This window comes from Xiphophorus hellerii, chromosome 20 (assembly GCF_003331165.1).
Source record: "Xiphophorus hellerii strain 12219 chromosome 20, Xiphophorus_hellerii-4.1, whole genome shotgun sequence".
NCBI classification, from domain to species: Eukaryota; Metazoa; Chordata; class Actinopteri; order Cyprinodontiformes; family Poeciliidae; genus Xiphophorus; species Xiphophorus hellerii.
The window spans coordinates 4,899,631-4,921,569 of NC_045691.1; the positions used below are offsets into that span (position 1 = coordinate 4,899,631).

At 39.5% G+C, this 21,939-nt stretch overlaps 1 protein-coding gene across 1 annotated transcript in view; it reads left to right on the forward strand.

Annotated features, from left to right (window-relative positions):
- pmepa1 (prostate transmembrane protein, androgen induced 1) overlaps positions 1-21,542 on the forward strand; it is a 35,110-nt gene extending 13,568 nt beyond the window's left edge. The window contains 6 exon segments of the mRNA XM_032549673.1: positions 17,468-17,589; positions 17,591-17,623; positions 20,060-20,109; positions 20,187-20,546; positions 21,120-21,165; positions 21,167-21,542. Coding sequence (XP_032405564.1) covers positions 17,468-17,589; positions 17,591-17,623; positions 20,060-20,109; positions 20,187-20,546; positions 21,120-21,165; positions 21,167-21,433 — 878 coding nt within the window. The 3' untranslated portion in view covers positions 21,434-21,542.
- Positions 21,543-21,939: the final 397 nt, after the last annotated feature.

Genomic DNA, 21,939 nt, shown 5'->3' on the forward strand with positions numbered 1-21,939 from the left:
AAGAAATGACCTTAAAGTTTTCGAAACCGGAAAAAAAAGCACACTGCAGTTAAGTTAGGATGTGCAAGACTGCTTGCATGGATGCATTGTGTGAAATGTGATTTAACATATTGAATCTATTGCCACAGTTCTGGCATTCAGAAATAAGATAAACACAACATGAACTGATTTATTTCAGTTAAAACATGGAAAAAATTATTTTCATTAGAAATTCAGATCCACATATGCAAATGCTTATTGTGATGATGGGTCTGCTTTTTTGCATATGAAACCAATGTTGTTGTGCATCTGCAGAACGGGGGTGAAGTGAGACAGTCTGGGTGTCTGGGAGGGCAAAGGTCAGGGGTCAGGTCAGTAAAAGGATGGGAGGAGGGTAACATTCAGCTTTCATTGTGTCAGTAGCACAGACTCCTCAAATATGTCTGTTACAGATTCGTGTTTAGACTAGAAGCTGTTGGCAATTTTAGACACAAACAGCAAATATATCAGATTAAACAAACTGTTAATGCGTCCATGACAGAATTAGGTTTTTATTAAATAAAAAACTAAATTAAACTGTGTCAAAATAAAGCTTTGATTTAACTAAATAATAGTGAGTTGGCTAAATAAAGTTGTTACTCATTTAATCACATTTGGGTCATTTTATCAGTTTTCTCTCTATGTGTTGATGGTAAATGTGAATATGTTGCAATAACGTTTCAATGCTCTTCATTTTTAATTTTTTTTGACGGTTCATCAGCTTGAACATCTCTGAGACTCCGTCCCAGTCCGCTCTGGGATATTTGAGCCAAAGCCTTGAGCAGTCAGCTGGTTCTGACTGTGAGACCGAGTCCAGACAATGGACACTTCAGTCTGGGAAACACGCACATTCACTCTGACTACCCCCCACACACTCACGTCACAGACGCTCATGACCATGGGCTTGACCCCTACACACACACACCAACACACACAAAGGACTTTGTCTGCCTCGCTCTGCCCTCTGGCTCACAGGAAACAGCTGGGACCACATCTTTGCATCTCCAGCCAAACACGCACAAATGATGCTCTGACTCCTCCCTTTTTGTTTAAATTACTACTAATTATCATTGCATATTCAAATATTCACTCCCTCAGACACAAGTATGCAACCCAAAGTTGTTATAATGCCTGATACAAACCAAGCTCCACCTCAGGAACAACAACCCCCCACCCTCCTCCTCCTCAAAGTGTCACAAACACAAAAGCAGACACACACAGAGTAGATTACAGTGCGTCTAGACGGAAAGCACAAAGACACACACACACACTGCGTTTTGCTTCCAGAATATCTTCCCAACTATGACCCCACGAGTTGTTTGTTGCATGTTGGGAAATACGGTCTCTTAAAAAAAAATACCCTGCCCTCTTGTGGTTCTTAGAGCAACTACACCGCTTGCTGCCATTAAAAATGGAACGGTTCTATTCAGTCCAAACTATATTCTAATCCAAATATTGACTGAATTATTGAAAACACAATCTGGAAGTGTCTATGTAACCAAATACTGCAAAAATAGCTTCTACTTAATGGATGTCTGTATTTTAAAGCAGTAGTTATTCATTTGTAAGTAATTGTTTAGCTAAACTAACCTAACCACCATTGACTAGAGCGACTGCCAGAAGGAAATTGTTTTATAGGATTTTCTTAACTAGTCCAGAACAGTTTATGGGACTTTAACCAAAACAAGCTTTTCTCGGTTTCCTTGTTAAATGAGTCACATCTAATGACGCCCTCAAACTCCATGGTCTTTTTTTGTTGGAAGACTTCAAGGTTTGCTTTTTTTTACTGACTGTTTAAAGAACACGTCTGCTGTTTGTACGTGGATAATTAATTTGTATTTAAATACAGCTGGTAATAAAAGTGTTTATTGCATTCTTCTTGGTAAACAAGATAAAACTTTACAACATTTTTTTTAGAGAAACAGCAGCACAGTCACCATTCAGACATAAACTCAGGACTTTTTAAGTGCTTTTTGGTGGAGGAGTAATAGTATATTGCATTTGTTGTCCAACTTTGAACTTTACCTCACTCACCCTCTTAAGTCATCGTTTCAACTTGGAAAGTTGAAGGTTTCCATTTATACTCAACCTTAAAACCCAATATGACTGTTGCAGGTACAAAACGTAATGTTAGCTAGCTGCTGCAATGACATATTAATTTAGTTCTTTAAATGACTTTTATGTTCTAATACATTAAATGCTTAGAATGATTATTTTGAACTTTTGCCAGGTAGCTGGTAAACTGCTGTAAAGTAAAGTAAAAAACACAGATATTTACCTCAAACCCTGCAGTCCAGGGTTTGGAGACAGAAAACATTTTAAATACTCTTGATATCTAAACCTCCATATTAAATCATTTTGAACTTTCTAAAATAATAAATTTGATTCAACAAGATTTCTAGAAGATGCTAATCTATAAATGTTTTTGTATCTTATGTTATTACTGCTCAGAAATGCTGCAAATATTAGCGTTGACAGAGTTCAGGGAAGCTTTGGCTTTTTTATCTCCTTCATTCATTTGACTTAAAGTGACTAGTTTCCCTCCAATATCCCTGAACTTTCATCCAAGTGCAAACAGGGAGAAAACAGCCTCCGTGTTTGGATGCAGGTGTCTGATCCAGCTTTGGTGTCAGTTTTTTTTACACCTCACCCTCTCCATGAGATTGTTTTTAATCTCCCAACATCTGTCTGGTTCCTGAAAACTAAGATCTAAAGTATCTTGACTAAAACAGATCCGTGGTTCTTCTCTCATTTTGTCCAAAAACCTTCTAATGCCTTTCAAATATTGGTGTGTTTTGTATTGTTTTTGAAGCTGAGGGACATTTCCCCACCTTGTTTCCATTCCATCGCTCTATTTAGACTTCATCACTCCTATGTGAAGACTATAGTATAATCCTGTTGCAGAATTATTTTGGCAAACTTGGAGAGGAAAGCTCTAATCCCTTACATAAATATATGAAATAATAAAATATCCAGGAATGTGCTTACTACATGTTTTATATTTAAAATATTCAACCAGTTCCTGCACCATTTTTGACATGTAATCCACTTCAAATGCACCCGAAAATATTCTTCCCGTTAAGTACTTTCCTTGGTTATTTCAGTCCTTCCTTTTCCTTGCAACATGTCTTTCCAGTGGCTTTGTTACAGCCGTGTTTGGGTTTCTGCACATATTTGTTTTGTCTGAACTGGAGTTTATCTTTGCCTCTCTCACACACACACAAAGCAAAGGCGAGTTGAATCATGTGGAGGATGTAGTAAGGATCAGGGCTTATTTGAGCCTAGTCTTTGTGAGAGAAAGGACCTTTTCAGTGCCAGGTGTTTTTAATGTTTCAGTGTTTTCCACTAAGCAGGTGATCCCTCTTGCATAACAGCGTCTAAATGATAAAAAGAAGGTTCTCAAGCTGTCAGTCCACAGAAAGAAAATCCAGTGGAGGTGTTCCTGGAGGATTTAAATCAATGTAATCCTCAAAGATTTAAGCATTTATATTCTAAAGCTTAATAAAGAAATCAAGGTGCTTTTGCTCTGTTTACCACAATTCTATGTTGCCTAAGCAGCGAATTGTGGTGAATTGTGTTTTGAACGACCAGCAACAATAACTTGAGGTCGTTATGTCCTATTGGACTTTAGAGGGATTCTGACCCACCACTCTTCACAGTGAATTTTCTTTGTTTTTTGCAGACATTTGCTGCACAGCAACAAATCCAAAATGTTTCTGGCACAAGTTCACCGACTCCTCAGGTGCACAGAGAGTCAGTAATCTGGTACGGTAAAGACTCCAGTAAACTAGACCAACTTGTTTTGGCTTGTTAACTTCATCCTGGTCATAAATATGATGAAGGCAACAAGCCAAAATGCAGTTGTTTCTTAGCACTTCAAGTCTTTCTGGATTCTTCATCTTCCAACTGCAACATTTTATGAATCAGGCTGACAACTGGACCATTAAAACTGAATGTTTTTTCAGCTGTTTTAGCATTTTAGCTAATTTTAGCTTATCCACCAATATTTGCACACTGAATGGAGTAATTTAATGTTAGTCAACATGCTAGTGATAACCCTTATTCTACTGGTAGTGCTTACATGCTAGCTGCTCTATAAGACAGTGACAACCCTTATGCTAATGTTGGAATTAAGCTAAAAAAAAAAAGAAGCATTTTAGCCATTTTTGGATATACTGGCTACATTTAGCATACTAAATGTACTGTAAGTCCACATGTTAGTAAAATGCTAAGTTAGCCTTAGCATTTTAGCTGAATTTATATACTAATGCTTGCATACTGAGTTTAGACATTCACCTAGTAATCACTAATCCACATGCGAGTGACAGCATTTACGCTAACCATAACATTTTAGCTCATTTTCAGCATTAGAATCCATGACTTGGATCCGACCGACACGCACATTTTGGCCACCATTTTTAACATTTCATCAGAAATGTTCTAGTTTTAAATTTGCTACTGTGTTTGGGATCATGGATGGAACAGTCTGGGCCAAATGGGTCGTTGAACCGACGACTGCTCATCTACATAGAGAAGTTCATAGTAGACTCAAGAATCTGCAAGGTTCCCAGGTCCTGTGGCTGCAAAACAAATTTAACCCACAGTAACATTCCTCCGCCCCCGTGACGAGGTCTTTCTGCTGATGTGCTGCTTCAGATTTTCTCCAAACATTGTACTTATGGTCAAACATCCTCACATTGCCTCATCTATCCCAGCAACCTGTGGTTCAGTCAGATGAAACTTTGCAGGCCTAAATCATGCTGTCATGTTATTTTTAAAGAGTAGAGCCGTTCTCCGTCACCCTTTCATACAAGCCATACTTATTCTTTACCGATCCAGTTGTCACAGACCTTAACACTTTTTTTCTCAACACTGCAAAGTCTGAATTTGCTGAAATTTCCACTTCTGGAAGGCCTGATGGCAGTCTTCAACGATTTTCACTTGTAAATAATCTTTTCTTTGTAAAATTATGGAATTCAGATGGAATGAGAAATAGCAGCAGTTGTTTATGTGAAATCATTGCTGATTTCTTTCCACCCTGCTGTTGTGTTCACACAGCAGAACACAAAGCCACCCAAACTTGTTGACACTTGCTGATGAATATTTAATGTTTTATTTGCCTCAAGTCTGTGTTAGAAGAAAGGATGCTATGATTTTTTTCCCATGAGGTTTTTGTTTTTTTGGTGGTCTGGTTTCCGTGGTGAGTCAAAGCTAGATCATTTACCTTTTATATACTAATTGTTACCATAAAAACACTTTATTTTCCCCTGGTTATAGTTTGAAATTTAAGTGTTCTTGTTTTGGTTTTGCTAAACTTTCTGCTATTGTGCATCTCACTAAAAATGCAAGAAAAAAAGACTCACACTTGCAGGTTTTATGATCGTTTCAGGTGGAGTTGTCATTACACATGGATCATGTCCACATCTCGTAATCATTTGTGCTGCAAAACTATGCATTAAAACTTCCAGAGTGGCTATGTTTATGCAGGCTGAGTGAAAACAGCTTTCACTCAGAATTTACTGACACTTTAAACTCAAACTATTGATGTTTGTGTACAGTAAGTCTGTCACCATTCAGTTTGGAGCCGTTTTCTGTACACATTAACAAAACCCAGACTACAAATGGATGCGCTTTCAGTTCATTATCGTTGTCCGTTACTGTGGAATTGATTTTTTTCCCAGAAACATAAACACAAGTACTGAGTCAGACAGACATTGTTGTGTCTAGCCAGGTGTGTGTGTGTGTGGCTAAAGACTGGCTGAGCTGGTTTTAGTGTGGCAGCTAAACACTGTTTGGAGAGCGAACACATGTCTGGCTTATGCGCTGACACAAACACTCCCTCACATCCCCCTTCTTTTGTAAGCTTGATCTCACACTAATTGTGCTTCAGAACGGCGTTTTCCTTCCCAAAGAGATAAACACAAACCAGGCACATGTAGTGTTGGAAAATGACGCATTTATCCTTGAACAATTTTGGCAAAAATCTCCCTGAGCTCCCTGAGCAGGGAGTGGAAACTTCTCTCTGCTTCAGTTTTAGAAATGGGTTACTTGTGTAATCCTAAAATACATCTTTCACAGTCTTCAGTGTTTATATCTATAGATTTGTACATCTATAGATTTTTATTAAAGGTTTCAAGGTGCTAAGAGAGTCTTAAGATACGTTGCATTTGTCAGAAACTGAAAATCATTGTTACTGTATCTTAGTAAGAACTCTATGCTGTGAGATTGTAATAGTACAACCTTGGACAAACATATCACACTTTTCTTGTGCTTAGAACTTTTATGTTTAGAAAACATTACAAATGTTTCACAATAAGTACAGAAAAGTAAAGCTGAAATTATATAACACATTGATAATTACTGTTTAGTGGTGTTATTTGCAACTGTCAAGTATAGAATACTATGCAGTATATATTTATTTCCTATTTTGCTCTCTGTAGAGTAATAACAATATAACAAGTTGATATTAGTTGATTAGTTAGACTATCTGCTTGTGTTGTTTACTTTCCAGTCTTGTTTACTTGTGTTTAATAGGAAGCAGTTTTTTGTTTTTTCAAATAAAATTTTAACATAAATAACTGCATCAGAAACTAGAATTAATTTTCTTCATAAGTCACAATTAGCATCATAAATTTAGAATGGAACAAACTCAAAGTACTCAACATTATATGCATTTAAATTTTTTCACTTAAGGCTGTTTTCTATGAGGCTGCAAACGGTGACATGACATGATGTGATTGTGTGCGTATGTGTGCACACACACCCTCAGCACACTGTTAATGATTATTATGTCGAGTGTCACAATGGATCAGAGCCATTACAGACACACACAAATACACACAGCTCTTTTACACATGACCTGCCCTGCAACTTCTCTCTCTTTTACATTTAAATCAAGTGTGTGTGCTAATTTTAGCCAGAAGAAGCTAGACTGCTCTTGTCGTCTCGCACCCCCTCTCTCATGTACACACACACACGCCCCACACCCCCGCACACACACACACACACACAGAGCCAGACACACGGCTCATAATGAGGTTTGATTTTCATACGTTTCAGACAGACTGCTCGACGGGCCAACTAGCACTGTGTGTTGGCCTCAGAGTGTGTGTGTGTGTGGGTGTGGGTTGTGTGGGTGGGTGGGTGTGTGTGTGTGCGTGTGGGGGCGTGTGTGTGTGAGTGTCAGCTGGTGTAATTGAAAATGGTCTCAGACTTCCTCAGCCTCTCCTTACACACACATTTAAAATATTGTTTCATTGAGAGATTTATTGTTTTGTGCATGAACCAGACTAAAGCATGCAATATGCTAAGATAACACACTAAGAGCATTAAATAAGCCAAAACTATGCAAAAATATAAACATTTTGCACTTAAGATGGAAAAAACGTCCTTGTCTGCAAATATTTTCTACCCAGCAGTCCTGAAGTAGCATCAGTTTTAGCCTCACTTGGTTTGAATTCTGTAAGAGAAAGAAAAATGCTCGTGTACAGTACATTTTGCAATCCAATTATTAATTACTTGATTGACAGATCAGATTAGGGGACATTTAAATAATTAAATGTCCCCTAAAGCATTGCTACGTTATTGCATTTTAGGTGATAAAATTCTACTGAATTTTTTGTTTGCATTTTTTATGTATTTCAAATATTGTATAAAATAAGCTTAAAAAGTATGAAAAATATACACAATGTGCCACTTTGTTTTCCCTCGGATTACTTGAATAACTGTCAGAATAATCGATGGAATAATAGATTACTGAAACAATCGTTAGCTGCAGGTTTAGCACAGTTACATGCTGAAAATGTAACTGCATAAAATGTGAACCGTTTACGTGTGTGAAAACCTCCGCAGATGCAGACCATGATGCATGTTTGCTGGTGAACATGGATACTTTACCCCCACGTTGTTTTTAGAAATGGCATTGCCTTTCCTTCTTGCACAGGAAGCAGGACATGAGACTGAATGTGTGTCTGGAAGTTGTTCAGTTTCCCCCAGGATCAGCTAAGAATAAACATGCTGTGAGACTTGATTTCAAATGTTGATATATCTACATTTATACACAACATCAAGAAGTTTTGTACATGTTAGAGGAATGATGACAATGAAGCACCAACTGTTACCAAAGTGTGTCAGGTCAGGGTGAAGAAGTGACCCAGATGTGGGTTAAAAGCGGATCGACCAGACCTGCAACCCGTTTGGCATTTTGTCTTATCAGTTGAGCTTTTTATTAAACATCTGGGAGGAAATAGCTGACGGTCTAAGGTGAAATATTTGCTTTGGACTGAGTTTTGCAGGTGGTATTAATGTCTGCACAGCCAGGAGGGAGGTGAGGTTACAAAAAGGAGTGGAACAAAATTCCTGTCTAGTGATGTTAGAAGGCGATAAGAGTTGTACAGGAGAAATTTACGGAGTTATTACTTCTCAGATTCACCAGCTGTTGAACCAAGAGGTCCATTTCTGATTTTGTTTCTTCCCTTCTTTCGTCTGCTGAGGTATTTCCTGCAGCTAAAGACAGTTTTTAAAGGTTGTTTTTTTAATTATCGCCTTTTCTCCACCATCATGGTATATTAGTTCATAAAGAAAGATTGTATTCATACATTGTGTGTGTTTGTTAAACCCTGTTTTGTATATCTGCTATTTTTTTAGGGTGTTTTCACAATTGCAACATTAGCTACATTTTCAGTTGTTTTCACACCTGCACTATGTCAAATAAACCAAAACCTTTGAAAAACCTGTCCCCCTCCTCACCTGTGGGGGCGCTGCCCCAAAAATTACTGAAGAAAACGATACGAAAACCTCTGAAATAGACATGAGCGCAACTTCCTTCCTCCTAAAATGTAAACAAAAACGGAGTAGCATCAAATTTGTCTTTTGTCTTTGGTAAAAGGCCATGATGGCAGTTCTACTGCTAGCATTAGACTAGGTGGCATTTACCCAGAATGCCCTGCACTCTAGTCCACTTCCTGATTTTGGAGCAGGTCTCAGGTTTGCTTTCATCCACATTGGGACCACCCCAGAGTTTGATTCACACCTCCTCAAACAAACAGTTTAATTAAACTGAACAGGAATGGTGTGAACATCGGAAGAAAGAGGCTGAAAAGTTTCATCAGACATCCAACATGAGTGCTTGTTGACCTTTACCATCACGTTGTGTGATTAACTAAACATCTGAAAGGACGCTGTACTCCAAAGGTGAAGGGGTCAGATGTCGCGGCACCCTGAGAAGTCAGCACTACTCTCTGCTCCGTCAGGATATGTAGCTCACTCGGAGCCGGTGACCTACTCTCTGCTGCAGTCAGCCTGGCTCCAGGTCCAGATGGGACTCACAGTTTAACATGGGAGTTCCCTGGATTAGCGCTCTAAAATTAGACTAATGCTGCCCTGTCCTCTCCTCCTGCCGCTTTGCTCCACTTTCTGCCACTCTGTCACTTCTCTTTTCTCCTCTTCTTTATTCTATCACTTCTGTCTTAGTCCGTCTTCTCCTGATTGGTCCTATAAAAATATATATATTTTTTACTCAGACACACTATAATAATTTCAACACTGTAAAACCACAAAATTTTACCAAGTATTTTTGGTCTAGTTTCTAGTGCAAATTTCTTCGTACACTTGAAATAAGACAAAACTAAATTAGGAGATATAGTAGCTTGTTGTAAGTAATATTGATAGAAAAGTACTAGTTCCACTGGCATAGTTATTCCACTTTTAACAAGTCATTTTCCCATGTTATAAGTGAAATAATCTGCCAGTGGAACTACTACTTTTCATTAATATTTAAGAGTTACTGACTTGAACAATGCTAGAATATCTTGTTGAAAAGTTACTTGTAATTTAGATTTGTCTTATTTTAAGTGTAATAAAATATTTCTACTAAACTAAAAAAAATACTTGGTAAGACTTTATGTTTTTGCAGTGTATAACTTTAGAAAAATACATTGGAGATGGTTCAACATTTAAGCTTGTTGAGATAAAAAAAAAAATCAGTTGCAGTACTTTCATTTTCTAAATGCAGTTATGAATGTTTTGTTTACAGTACAGACATTTTGTGCCTCTTTTTGATACTGTAAGGTATGATATTTAGATTAATAGGCATTCCTTTTCACAATATTACTGACCTGTTACTGGTTAATTACTGGAGCCGGGAGAAGATCCTCTTATTTTTTGTTTTGATAAAGTGGCAACAACAATGAAAAAAATCTTAATTTGTTATCAGAAGACAGCTGATGGTTTTGTATCAGTACTGATTATGAGTCCATTTTTTCTCAGGAACAAATTAAGTTGTATCAAAACCAGACATGTTGGAAATGAGTGTTTCCTTTATCAGAATGGTGAAAGATTAAAAAGTGGAAAGATGGGAAAGGATGACACCCACTCCCCCCCAAAAAAGTCTTGCACACAAACATGCACACACCCACTGTCCTTCCTCTTCATTTTCCCACTATTGAAACCTCCACTGAGAGTTTTGTCGACAAAAATTCCCACACTTGTTGGCTGTCGAGACCCTGACTTAGAAGTCAATGGTGTGTGTTGTGTGTGTGTGCCGGGGTGTGTTTGTTGCTCGTCCGTCTACCCCCTGCAGCCTTTCTCATGGAAATTGGTAAGCAAATTGTGTGGACCTATGACCTAAAAGTTCTCACAAACTCGCAAACATACTTGCATAGACCCACACTCTCTCTCTCTTACACACACGCACACACACACACACACACACAGTGGTGTGAGTTATTTCTGACTTCCCAGACTGTCGAGTCATCCAAGGACCAAGTGAAGGAGAAGGACTTGGCAAGTTTCTTCCCTGTTCTATCATTTTTTTCTGTTAATCTCTCCTCTCCTCTCTTCTCTATTTACCTCTTAGTTTACCTTCATTTGCTCTTGTATTTTCTATTTTCTCTACTTGTCCTTCCACTTTGCTTGCTTTTCACTCCTCTTCATCCATTTCTCCTCTTTATTTCTCCTCCTGCTTCGTTTTTCGGCCTGCCTGCGACCTTTTGCTGACTGCAGGAGGAGGCAGAGGAGGAGGAGGAGGAGATGGAGGCAGATAGACGGAGGGCAGGCAACGGATGACAAATGAGCTAATTGCTTTAGATTAACCATGCAGTGTCTGCCTGCCTGCCAGGCTTACAGCCTCCTCCTGTCTAGACAACACCGCAGAGGGAGGGAAAGGATCAGCAGGCGATCTCATGCAACAAGACAAGAAATGAAAATCTGCTCGCAACTTTTTGTAGTTTCGTTCTCCTGAGCTGCCCCAAAATCAACTTAAAATAACTTGAAGTGAAGTGCGGAGAAACAGCCAGTTGAGGACAGTAATCCACTCTCTACATGAGAATCTGCTCTTAGTCTTGGGATTCAAGATCACAAGACTAAACAGAGATTATGTTAGCTAATCATTTCTATTCTTGACAAGGAAACTACAAAGCATTTTCAGGATTTTTTTATGTAACAGTATCACCAACACCTCTTTGAAACAGAAAAAATATTGTTTGCAGTGAAGATGCTTCTAAAATGCTGCTACGTCAGCAGATTTAGATTCACCAACTGAGAAAAACGAAGCAGGTGGAAAATGTGTTAAATGTCGCTTTGTGAGTCTGAAATTTTATTTTATTCAGAGGACAAAATATTTTATAAGATGTCCAATTTGTAGGGATATAAATGCAGGATTAAAGTTCTTTGTTCCTCCCACCAACCAAAAACATGACTGTCTACAAATTTCCTTTAGATTGGAATGTGCATATGCAAAAAATGCAAGTAAAATGTTTAGCAAAGTTAAGTCCTTTCAGATAACATCAATCATTTTCCAAAATATCTGTTCTTTTGGAAAACAGCTGAAAAAGCCAGCATGTACTTTCTATACAAGAACAAGCAGTGAAATGGACCAGACAGTGCAACAAGTAAGAAAATCTCTGCTAGTAGCTTTTATTCAGCCATTGTTCTGTTTGTTTCTTCACACATCCAGAGAAGGAGCTGAGAAATCATGTTTCCCGACAGCGCGCGTCCCAAAAACGAAGAACAATATTGCTGCGTTTCTAGCCAAGCCTTCACCCTAAGGATGTTTTTTTTATTTTTTTTATCAGCGCGACGGCACAACACATTTGCTCTAAAAATACATCTGCGATTGAGAGCAAAAAGGAGAGTGAGAGTAGTTTAAATCTTTTCTGAAAATTGAGCTCGGTGGGATGTGTTGGCATGACCCCAGATTGGCTGGATGCCTTAACTGAACCAAAAGATTATAGAATATTAAGCAACTCATAATGATAGATATGAATGAAATGAAAGCAAAGGCATAATAGAAGGAGGTTTGAAGCATGTAACTTTAACTGAATAATTAAAATATATAAAAAAATGACAAGCTAAACAATCTAAAATGGGAAATGTTTGGCAACATAAAAACAAACTTGTACCTCTACTGAAGTTGTTACAGCAGTAAAACTCTTCTCTTACTAACGAGGTTATTATTCTGCAGAGAGAGAGTCCTGTTGGTCAGACAGCGAGGTTTTACAGCAGTGGGAAGGGAAGGTCACGGTTATGGCTCCATAATGTGAGACTGGGCTGCAAATATTTCTGAGCTGCAGTTAAACTTTGGGAGCCTTGTCAGAGTTTAAATCTACCAGGGTTCATTCAGTGTGGTTTTAATAATCCATGTTCAGAGGGCAGAAGGATGGCGATGAGTAACATTTTTAACATTTTCCTTTTATTGGGCTGTCGCATTGAAGTAAAGTTCTTTTCTGCTTTCACTTTTACTAAATCCCCTCCAAGAAAAAGCTTTTTAGAGTTATTTGCCAACAAATAATCAGAGTTTTCACCTAAAGACTTTCTACCCACTGCATTAATTTTCAGACACAATCTGTGTACAGATGATTTTTATGCGATGCAGCTCTGCTGATCTAAAAAAACCCACAGATGTACAAAATGTAATTATTTTAACAGACCTTAACTCAGAAAGAAGAGAAAGGAATACAAAATAAGCTCTTTCTTTCTCCTTATTTCAAATTTCTAACATGAAGTCTACATTACTGACTTTTAATTGCATTTAGCCCGTTTTCTCATTTGTATCTTTGAGTAGGCTTCCTGCACTCTGCTGCTCAGCCTCCTCTCTTTGTGTCTCTGAGTGCTGTGTTTATTTGCTGTTTATTTGCTGCTTTGTTGTTTTTTCCCCCGTTGCGCTTTCATTCTGATTCGATTAAAAGGAGGATACAGCCGAGCGAAGGAGGAAGCGAGGCAGAGTGAGGGGCGAAGGGAAGACAAACAACAACAAACATAAACAGATTAAAAGCGTTATTTGTCAACAGCGACGCTGCCTGTTAAAGGGAACTGTTGTTGTCGAAGGCAAAGAGGAACAGAGAGACACTTAAACAGAAATCAGTGCCAGTCTCACCATCTGTGTGAAGCCACCCAGACTGGGGGTGTGTGCGTGGGTGTGTGTGTGTGTGTGTGTGTGTGAGTGGGCCTAATGCCTGCGCACAGCTTGTTCTGTCAGCTGGTACCAAACTCCCACAACTTGTTTTTTTCTCCTTTCCTTTCCTTTCCTTTCCTTTCCTTTCCTTTCCTTTCCTTTCCTTTCCTTTCCTTCGTTTCCTTTCCTTTCCTTTCCTGCCTGGGTTTTCTCTGGGTACCCCAGCTTCTTATGACGGACCAACTCTGTTAGCGTTTGTGTTCAGACTGTCACTTTTACAGCTTCAGTTACAATTTTATATATTAATCTGAGGCTGCGCAGTTGGTAGCACTGTTGCCTTGCAGCAAGAAGGTCCTGGTTCGATTCCCGGCCCCTGGTTCTTTCTGCATGGAGTTTGCATGTTCTCCCTGTGCATGCGTGGGTTCTCTCTGGGTACTCCGGATTCCTCCCACAGTCCAAAAACATGACTGTCAGGTTAATTAGTCTGTATCAATTCTCCTTAGATGTGTGCATGGCGGTTTGTCCTGTCTGTCTCTGTGTTGCCCTGGTGACCTGTCCAGGGTGACCCCGCCTCTCGCCTGAAATGTCTCGCTGGAAATAGGCATCAGCACCCCTCCTGTGTTAGAAAATGGATGGATGGATATTAATCTGCATCCTTCAAATACTTTTTTTGAGTGCAACATTGCAGCTTTTATCTAGTTCCATCCATTTTCTGTTCACCCTTTGTCGGGAGGGTTGCTGGTGCCTATCTCCAGCTACGTTCCGGGTTAGAGGCGGGGTACACCCCAGACAGGTCGCCAGTCTGTCGCAGGGCAACACAGAGACATACAGGACAACCAACTATGCACACGCACACTCACACCTAGGGAGAATTTAGAGAGAGAGACCAATTAACCTGACAGTCATGTTTTTGGACTGTGGGAGGAAGCCGGAGTACCCAGAGAGAACCCACGCATGCACAGGGAGAACATGCAAACTCCATACAGAAAGACCCCAGTCGGGAATCGAACCCAGGACCTTCTTGCGGCAAGGCAACAGTGCTACCAACTGCGCCACTGTGCAGCCCCTATCTAGTTTATCTAGTTTTCATTTGTAATTTTCTGTTGCATGAAAAGTGAAGAAAATTATGTTCAAAAACCAAAAGAAGCTTTTTGAAAGTTCTTACTTAAAAATTATCTGGTGAATCACTTGCTTTTACTTCCTATGATAATTTGGATTTAAAAAAAAAACATTTTCTTTTTAAGCCATATTACCCAACCTTACTGGACAACAGTGGAAAGATTTACACTTCTGTTGATTTATTGACAGAGTAACGTCATTGCTGATTCTGATGTGATCATACGTACAGTATGTTTGCATTAATAACTTATATTGTGATGGGTTAAACAGACCTGAAGCTAACCCAAACTAGTACATTTTTATTTGGAGTTATAATGTTTGTTTTTCGTAATGATCCCCCCTCCAGCCTCATGGCTCCCTATTTTTGTCCTTCATCATTATTCTGTCCATCCCTCTGACCCATCTGTCCCTACCAGACGCTCCCACCACTCCCTCGCTCTTCTCCTCCCCCCGTCACATCGACCCCTTTTGTTCGCATCTATTGAGCGGCTGTGGGGGAGGCAGGAAGGCTCCGGTCAACTGTTTCCTCCATACGTGTGTGTGTGTGTGTGTGGTGTGTGCGTGTGTGTGTGTGTGTGCGTGTGTGTGTGTGTGTTTGTCTGGACAGTGTGGGAATGTGCGTGAGAAAAAGTTGCAGACAAAGCTCAGTCCAGACTCAGAGAGTGCGTGCTCACACTGCGACTCGGAGCGTCTGCAGATCATGTAGCTCCAACTTTTCCCACAAACTTTTTGTTTTAGTTTATTTTAAAAAAAATTTGTTTTAGTTCACTTTACTTTCCCCACTGCACCGTTGCCTTAACAACAGACCCTCGGGATCTAATCAGCGCGCTGTTTCAGAGAGAACGTCTTGATCTGGGCAGCTTGTTGCATGCAGAGACTATGCAACCATCGTCAGGGAGTCACAGCCATGAAAACTGTGTTCAGATACAGCACTGTGGTGAGTTTCGTGTCAGTTTTTACAGCATTCAGCTCTGATTTCACTTTATTTTCATGTTGTTGTGCTTTTTTTTTCCAACTCTTGTGAAACTTTTAGTTCATCTCCAGAACCAAACAGAAACTAGAATTATCATTCTCATATAATAAGGCAGATTTTGCATTGGAAGGTTATTGATTCTACAATATTTTGATACTTAATGATTCTGCAGTGGATTGGAAGAGTTTGGAAATGTCCAACTCAAAGACCAACAACGTTTATTATATTTATAAAGTTCTACCGCTGTTCTGTGATTATTTGTTTGTTATTGTTGTGCTTAATTTGATCAGGATTTATATTAATATTATCAATATTGTTATATTTTAAATCACTTATGCAAAATACTAAATCCCATTTCGTCCAGTTTGAGAATGCAGGTTCCTCTACCTTCTGGAAAGTGAACATTAACTTTTGTCAGCAGGATTTTTTGAGTGATTTATGCAGTTGGACAGCTTTGAAGTTTTGTTTGGTAAAATTAAAACATGTTTTAGTGAAGAAGGATGAAAAAAGTTCATTTTTTTTTTAGTAAGTTTCAAGTTTCCATTCACTTAATAAATCACTCTTTTACAGACAAACCTCAAAGGTTGGATTGATCACAGTCACAGTTACCAGTAATCTTCCTATTATCAGAAAACTGCAATGCTCTTATTTTGAAAAGGTTGGCTTCTCAAACAGTTGGTTAGTTGTGTGTGTTTCTCTCACTTCCTGTCGGTGGAAGTTATTTAGAGTCACGTTTTACAGTCATATAAAGTGAAAATGGTTGATTTCATAAAAGTGCAGAAATGCAGTCAGCTGACTTTGTCTTTTGACGCCATGTGACCGTTAACGGGTCCAGACGAACACAGAGCTCTGAGAACTGGTGTGAGCCGTCTGGAAACCAGTCTGCAGTCTGGTCTGTGTGTGTGTGTGCGTAGTGTGGCTGCAGGTTACTTTATGTTCCTCTCTCTGATTTGGCCCTGACCTCTGCTTGCTCCCTTTGAAAAAAGTGTGTGAAAATTGCTCAGTGTGTGTGTGTGTGTCTGATGGGGGTGGCGTAGGCATGAACAGCGGGGAGTTTGAGCAGACTGTCTCTAAACAAAGCTAGTTCTGTATGTCTGATGTTGTCTGGCTCTGTGTGGGCGTGTGTGTGTGTCTGTGGGGGTGTGTGTGCATGTGTAGGGGTGGGTGTGTGTGTATGATTCCCTGACCCCCTTCATGTCTGAAATAAAACACTGACCTTGTTTTGGTAATTATATTTCACAATTTGGATTTATTCCATCTTTAATCTCAAAAGGAAGTGATCATTTTTGCTTCTTAAGTCCAAGAATGTCAAATTCATTTTGTTTTACATTGAAAACCTGTTATTTTCATAAGATCTATGAAAGCAGCTTTTTCTTTTTCAATGCACAAAAAACCCAAACCCTAAAATTCAGCTGTGTGTAAATAAGGTTGTTGTGCTTTAATATTGCTATATTTTTATTATTATTATTTTTTTATTCACATGAGCTGATTCTAAATTTTTCTTCCATTGTCCTTTAAGCTTTGAGATCCCTGATCTTTCTGCTGTTAGTCGAGAAGTTTACTGAAATATATTTAACTGCTTTTCTGAACCTTAATAAAACTTTCTTCTTGGGCTAACATGCTGCTTGTTTCCAACATCTTAGGTTATAAAACAAGTTTTCAACTTTCATTCAGGGATATTTTTATGCATCTGTAAAGACTGTTTCAGTTGTAAAGCTTCTAATGGAGGAAAATAATGTGAAACTGGTTTATTCCCACAAAGCAACTGGGTGGAGTTTGACTCTCAGCCTGAGCTTTGCAGCTTTTGTTAATAATCAGCAGCTTTCAAGTTGACTAAGTCCTGATGACATAACTGGGCACGCTTGTGGCATTTTCTATGCATGTAGAAAAAGTTTTAATCTGTTTTTAATGCTTTATTGTTTGTTAGTCCAGATCATATGCTGACCTTAGTGTTTGTGCCGTTGCAGCCCAGCTGGAGTTCGTCCAGATCTTGGTGATCGTGGTGTTCATGATGGTCATGGTGGTGGTCATCACCTGTCTGCTCAACCACTACCGCATGTCTGCGCGCTCCCTGCTCTCCAGGCACTCCCCCTGCCCGCAGGAGGCACCTGCCGCTGGCCAATGTAAGAATTTCCTCCTGAAATCTGGGTGGACAAAGACTTGGATAAATGCTTTTATCTTAAACAGAGAAGCAGCTGTTATTAACTATTGAGTATTAAAACAAGCTAACATATTTAAGATTTCAGACCGATTTGTTTACTCTTATTTTTATTTTTGATGCACAAACGTAATCAAAAAGTTTGAATATTTTCTCGCTCACAGATTGCTAAATGTAGTTTTAGAACATCCATCCATCTATTTTTTGATAGCAACCTTCCTTTTTTTTAGCTGACTGGCTGTGTTCAGCAACAGGTTGGGGAGGGAATAACAACAAATTCATCTCAAGATAAATTAAAACGAGCTCAATAATTTCCATTTCCGAAAACTGGATGATAAAAGTCTTCAGTCTGGTACTTTGATCTCAACAAGGCCCTTTTATGAGAGACTTCATAATTAATTTTATTTGTTGTGTCTGTTGTTTTGAATATTTAAATTTTGTTCCGGTTCCAGTGTTAAATGTTCATTAGAATTTAAGGTTTATTGATATTTGAGAATGTTTTTGCATTATTAAGCCATGCTAGAAAATCATCTCAAAACAACAATATTATCGTTTATCGGAATAACTTGTGGGACAATTTATCATCCAGGAAAATTTGTTACTGTGACAAAGGATGGGAAGTGCTCCGCTTCTTTCTACTCCGTACTATCAGAGTAAACTCTGGGTTTTCTGACACCTTCAGGATTTCAATGAAGAACTTGTGACAGTCTGGAATTTTATCATTTTTGAAACTTTTAAAACCTCCATTTACATCGACACCAAAAAGCATTCCAATCTCATAAATATGGATCAGCTGTATGCAGATGTAAGATTTCCACTCTGCTTTCTAACCTGTGGATCACATGTTCAGATATTTCCGCAAGTATTTTGGGAAGTTTCTGAAAAGATTCTGGAAAGACAGTCAAGCTTCACTTACGTTATAATTTCTGAGACATTGTCATAACTTCCTGAACATACCAGCGGTTGTTGGAGTGAATTAGGCAATGAGAAGACGGGTCAGACAGAAGAAGGAAGACAGAGTTTCAGGCATGCTGACAGACAGCATGCAATTCCAGTGATTAAGAGCTGCTGCAGGCTAATGCTAGCTCACTGACTCATTTTTTCGTTAAGGGAACCGGCGTCTATTCTGAGGAACACATCCACTGAGATACACCTGAGGCTTCCTCAAACATATGACTTCACTCGTGCTTCCTGAGTCACTGTGTGTGTGTTTGTGGCTCCAGTCGGGAAGTAAGATAATGATTAAGGGATGAAGGATAAACGTCACACATAGAGGCTTTGTGAAGAGCTCAGGGGAGTGACAGTGTCCTAGTTAGTTTGGATTAGCATTCAGACACACTGACACACATCCAAGCAGACAAGCAGATCGAAATTCTCTCGAAAGAAAGGAAATTAAAACGGACAGAGAATGTCGGGCAGAGGCGCTGATCTTCCTAAAAACTGCTGAAATGTCTGCTTTAGTCGGCTAATTTCCTTTCAGCACGAAGCTGTAGAAGTTAATCAAGCACAGAGGCCAAGGCGAGACTCTGAGTAAAAAGCAGAGCGAAAAATGAAGATGCATAAAAAAGATTTTATAAAGGGAAGAATGTTAAAAACACCATGGAGAGAAGTTCAGTTTACACGCCAGCAGAGCCCTCTAGTGGAGAAACACTTAATCAGATATAAGCGTGCAGAAAAAAATGGAACTGTATCTGAAACTGTCAATAACAACAATGAAATATATATATAAAAAATCTTGAATAAGTTGGTGTAATTGGGTCAGTTTCTCGTTACTCTTGTTACTTATTATGTTTTAGATTCTCACATTTTTTTTATTTGCTCTGTTGAAATCAGTTTTGCTGGAAACCAAAAACAGATGGACAGTAAAGTTCTCTTTGTCTGGTTTTAGGCATGAAAACATAAACACAAACCAATACAGTTTACATTTTGACTGGTTGTTAGTGGTTTGTGAATTTTTTCAGTTTTTCTCTGATGCACATTGATCATTACTTTTAGAAATATTATTATTTAAAGCATAAAGTATTAAATGTATACAGGTTCTCAGTGATTCAGTTTTATTTTCATTTATTTAATTTGAGGCTTTTTAATATTTAATTCCAGGCATTTTATTGCCCTTTTACATTTTAGCTCACTTATTTTTTTGTAATTTATAGTTGCAGTTGTACATTTGTATTTAATTGAATCCATGAGCTTAAAAATAGCTTTTATTTATTTATTTTTATCTTTTAATTATTAATCTTCATCATGGATGTTTAATTTTAGCTTTTTGACAACATTTAAAATCTCTTAAGTTAGTCCTCTATTATGTTTGTGCTTTTTTTTCTTGCTTTTGTAATATAGTTTGTGCTGCATTCAGTTTGCAGGTGAATCTGACTGAAGTTTGATGATTTTTCTGTTGCAGGAGGGAAGCCTGTGGTCGTCTGAGAGCACTGGGACCAGCAGTGGTCTGAACTGAGGTAATTTCTGTTTGGAATAAGCTCCTTGTTCTCCAGCTTAACGCAGCTAAAGATCTTGACGTCTCATGTCGCTCAGCACCAGGTGTATAACCCGCGGCCCCCGGACAGAGGAGTCATGTCGTACCTGCAGCGCGACCCGCAGCCCAGCCAGCCGCAGCCTCTGCTTCAATCACAGCGCTTCCAGCAGACGTACGGCCCGAGTCGCTTCCAGCCGACATACCCCTACCTGCCCCAGAGCCTCATCGACCTCCCGCCCACCATCTCCCTCTCAGACGGCGAGGAGCCGCCTCCGTACCAGGGGTCCTGCACTCTGCAGCTGAGGGACCCTGAACAGCAGATGGAGCTGAACCGCGAGTCGGTTCGCCCTCCGCCCAACCGAACAGTGTTTGACTCCCACGCCCTGGACCCCTCCCACTCCTGCCTGCAGGCCAGGTAACAGCACAGCTGCTGTCATTCACTAGCGTGGAGAACTCATGTGTAATCAGAGTCATTTCAGATTTATTGTCACTTAAATTACTTTTAAAATGTTGCCAGGAAGGAAACTATCTATTTGTTCTCTTCCCCAGAAGTTCAACTATTCAGTATTTATCTATGTTTTGGTCATTGTTGACTACATGTCAACAGTTGTTGACATGTAGTCAACAATTGTGGAGAAACAGTAACTATCGTTAATCATCAATATAAATCAAATATGTTCTAAAGCAACTCCTGATTCAAAGGAACTCAGTGTTTCGGCTGGACGTTTCTGGACGTTTGTTCCAGATTTTACATCATCTTTCATTATATCTAAATATTAAAAACATTAGTGAGTTCTTTATGACTTTCTGCCCTTAAAAATATTTATTTCAAAAACAGCTTATGACATAAACTTTGACCACGAGTTATTCTTATTCCAATCTTCCAGTCCAGTTATTTTTCTATCTGATGTATATTTAGGGCTTATTGCGTGTTTCCTCCATTTGTTTCTCCCATCATTCTCATTCCTCCTCCATCTTCTGTCCCCAGGCTGCAGGCTCCGCCCCCAAGCGTCCATTCAGGTATTAGTGTGCTAGGCGGCCCAAGAGGCTTTGTCCCGGCAGCAGAAACAGAACTCTCAAGTCGAGGGTACTCCCCCGACTTACAGCGAAGCCATCGGGCACTTTTACCACCCAGCAACACTCGCCTCCACCCAGAGCCATCGGACGGTATCGTCCCTGCAGGGGACGCCGTCCTCTCTCATACACGGCCTGCTCAGACCTCTGCCCAAGCAGCAAGGAAGTGTGGAAAACAGGAACACAAGGAACACAAAGGAGAAATCCCAGAAGCCGGAACAGGTGTGACTGGACTGCTTTCTCTTCATTCCAGCTTAAAAAAAGACAAAAGAAAAACACCCCAAATTCCATCAGCTCACCATTTGGGAAATCATCCGCGGGCAATGAGGAACGATGACGTGAACGTTAACATCCGGTGTGAATGGTTACACGGCGGATGTGCGGTCGGACTCGGTCTGAGTGAGAACATCTGCATCACCTCTGCAGAGCACAGTTCCAGGAGAACATCCGGTTCTCCTGGTTTTCCACTTTGCTCCAGAAGAACGGGGGATGGCAGAGAAGACGGACGTGAAGTGGAAAAGATGAAGGTGGATAGAAGCCTCTGTATATTCCTCGTCTCTCCTGTATCCGATGGATCTTTGTTATAAATATTTACTTGTTCTGTTTGCCTCTGTAGAACGTATCATTTCCAAGCCTGCAGAACACTTCAATCGTCTTGTTTCTTGCAGGATATGTTTCGTTTTCTTGTGATAATCCTCTGTTGCTGCTTTGAGTCCTTAAATATTTGCTTCTTT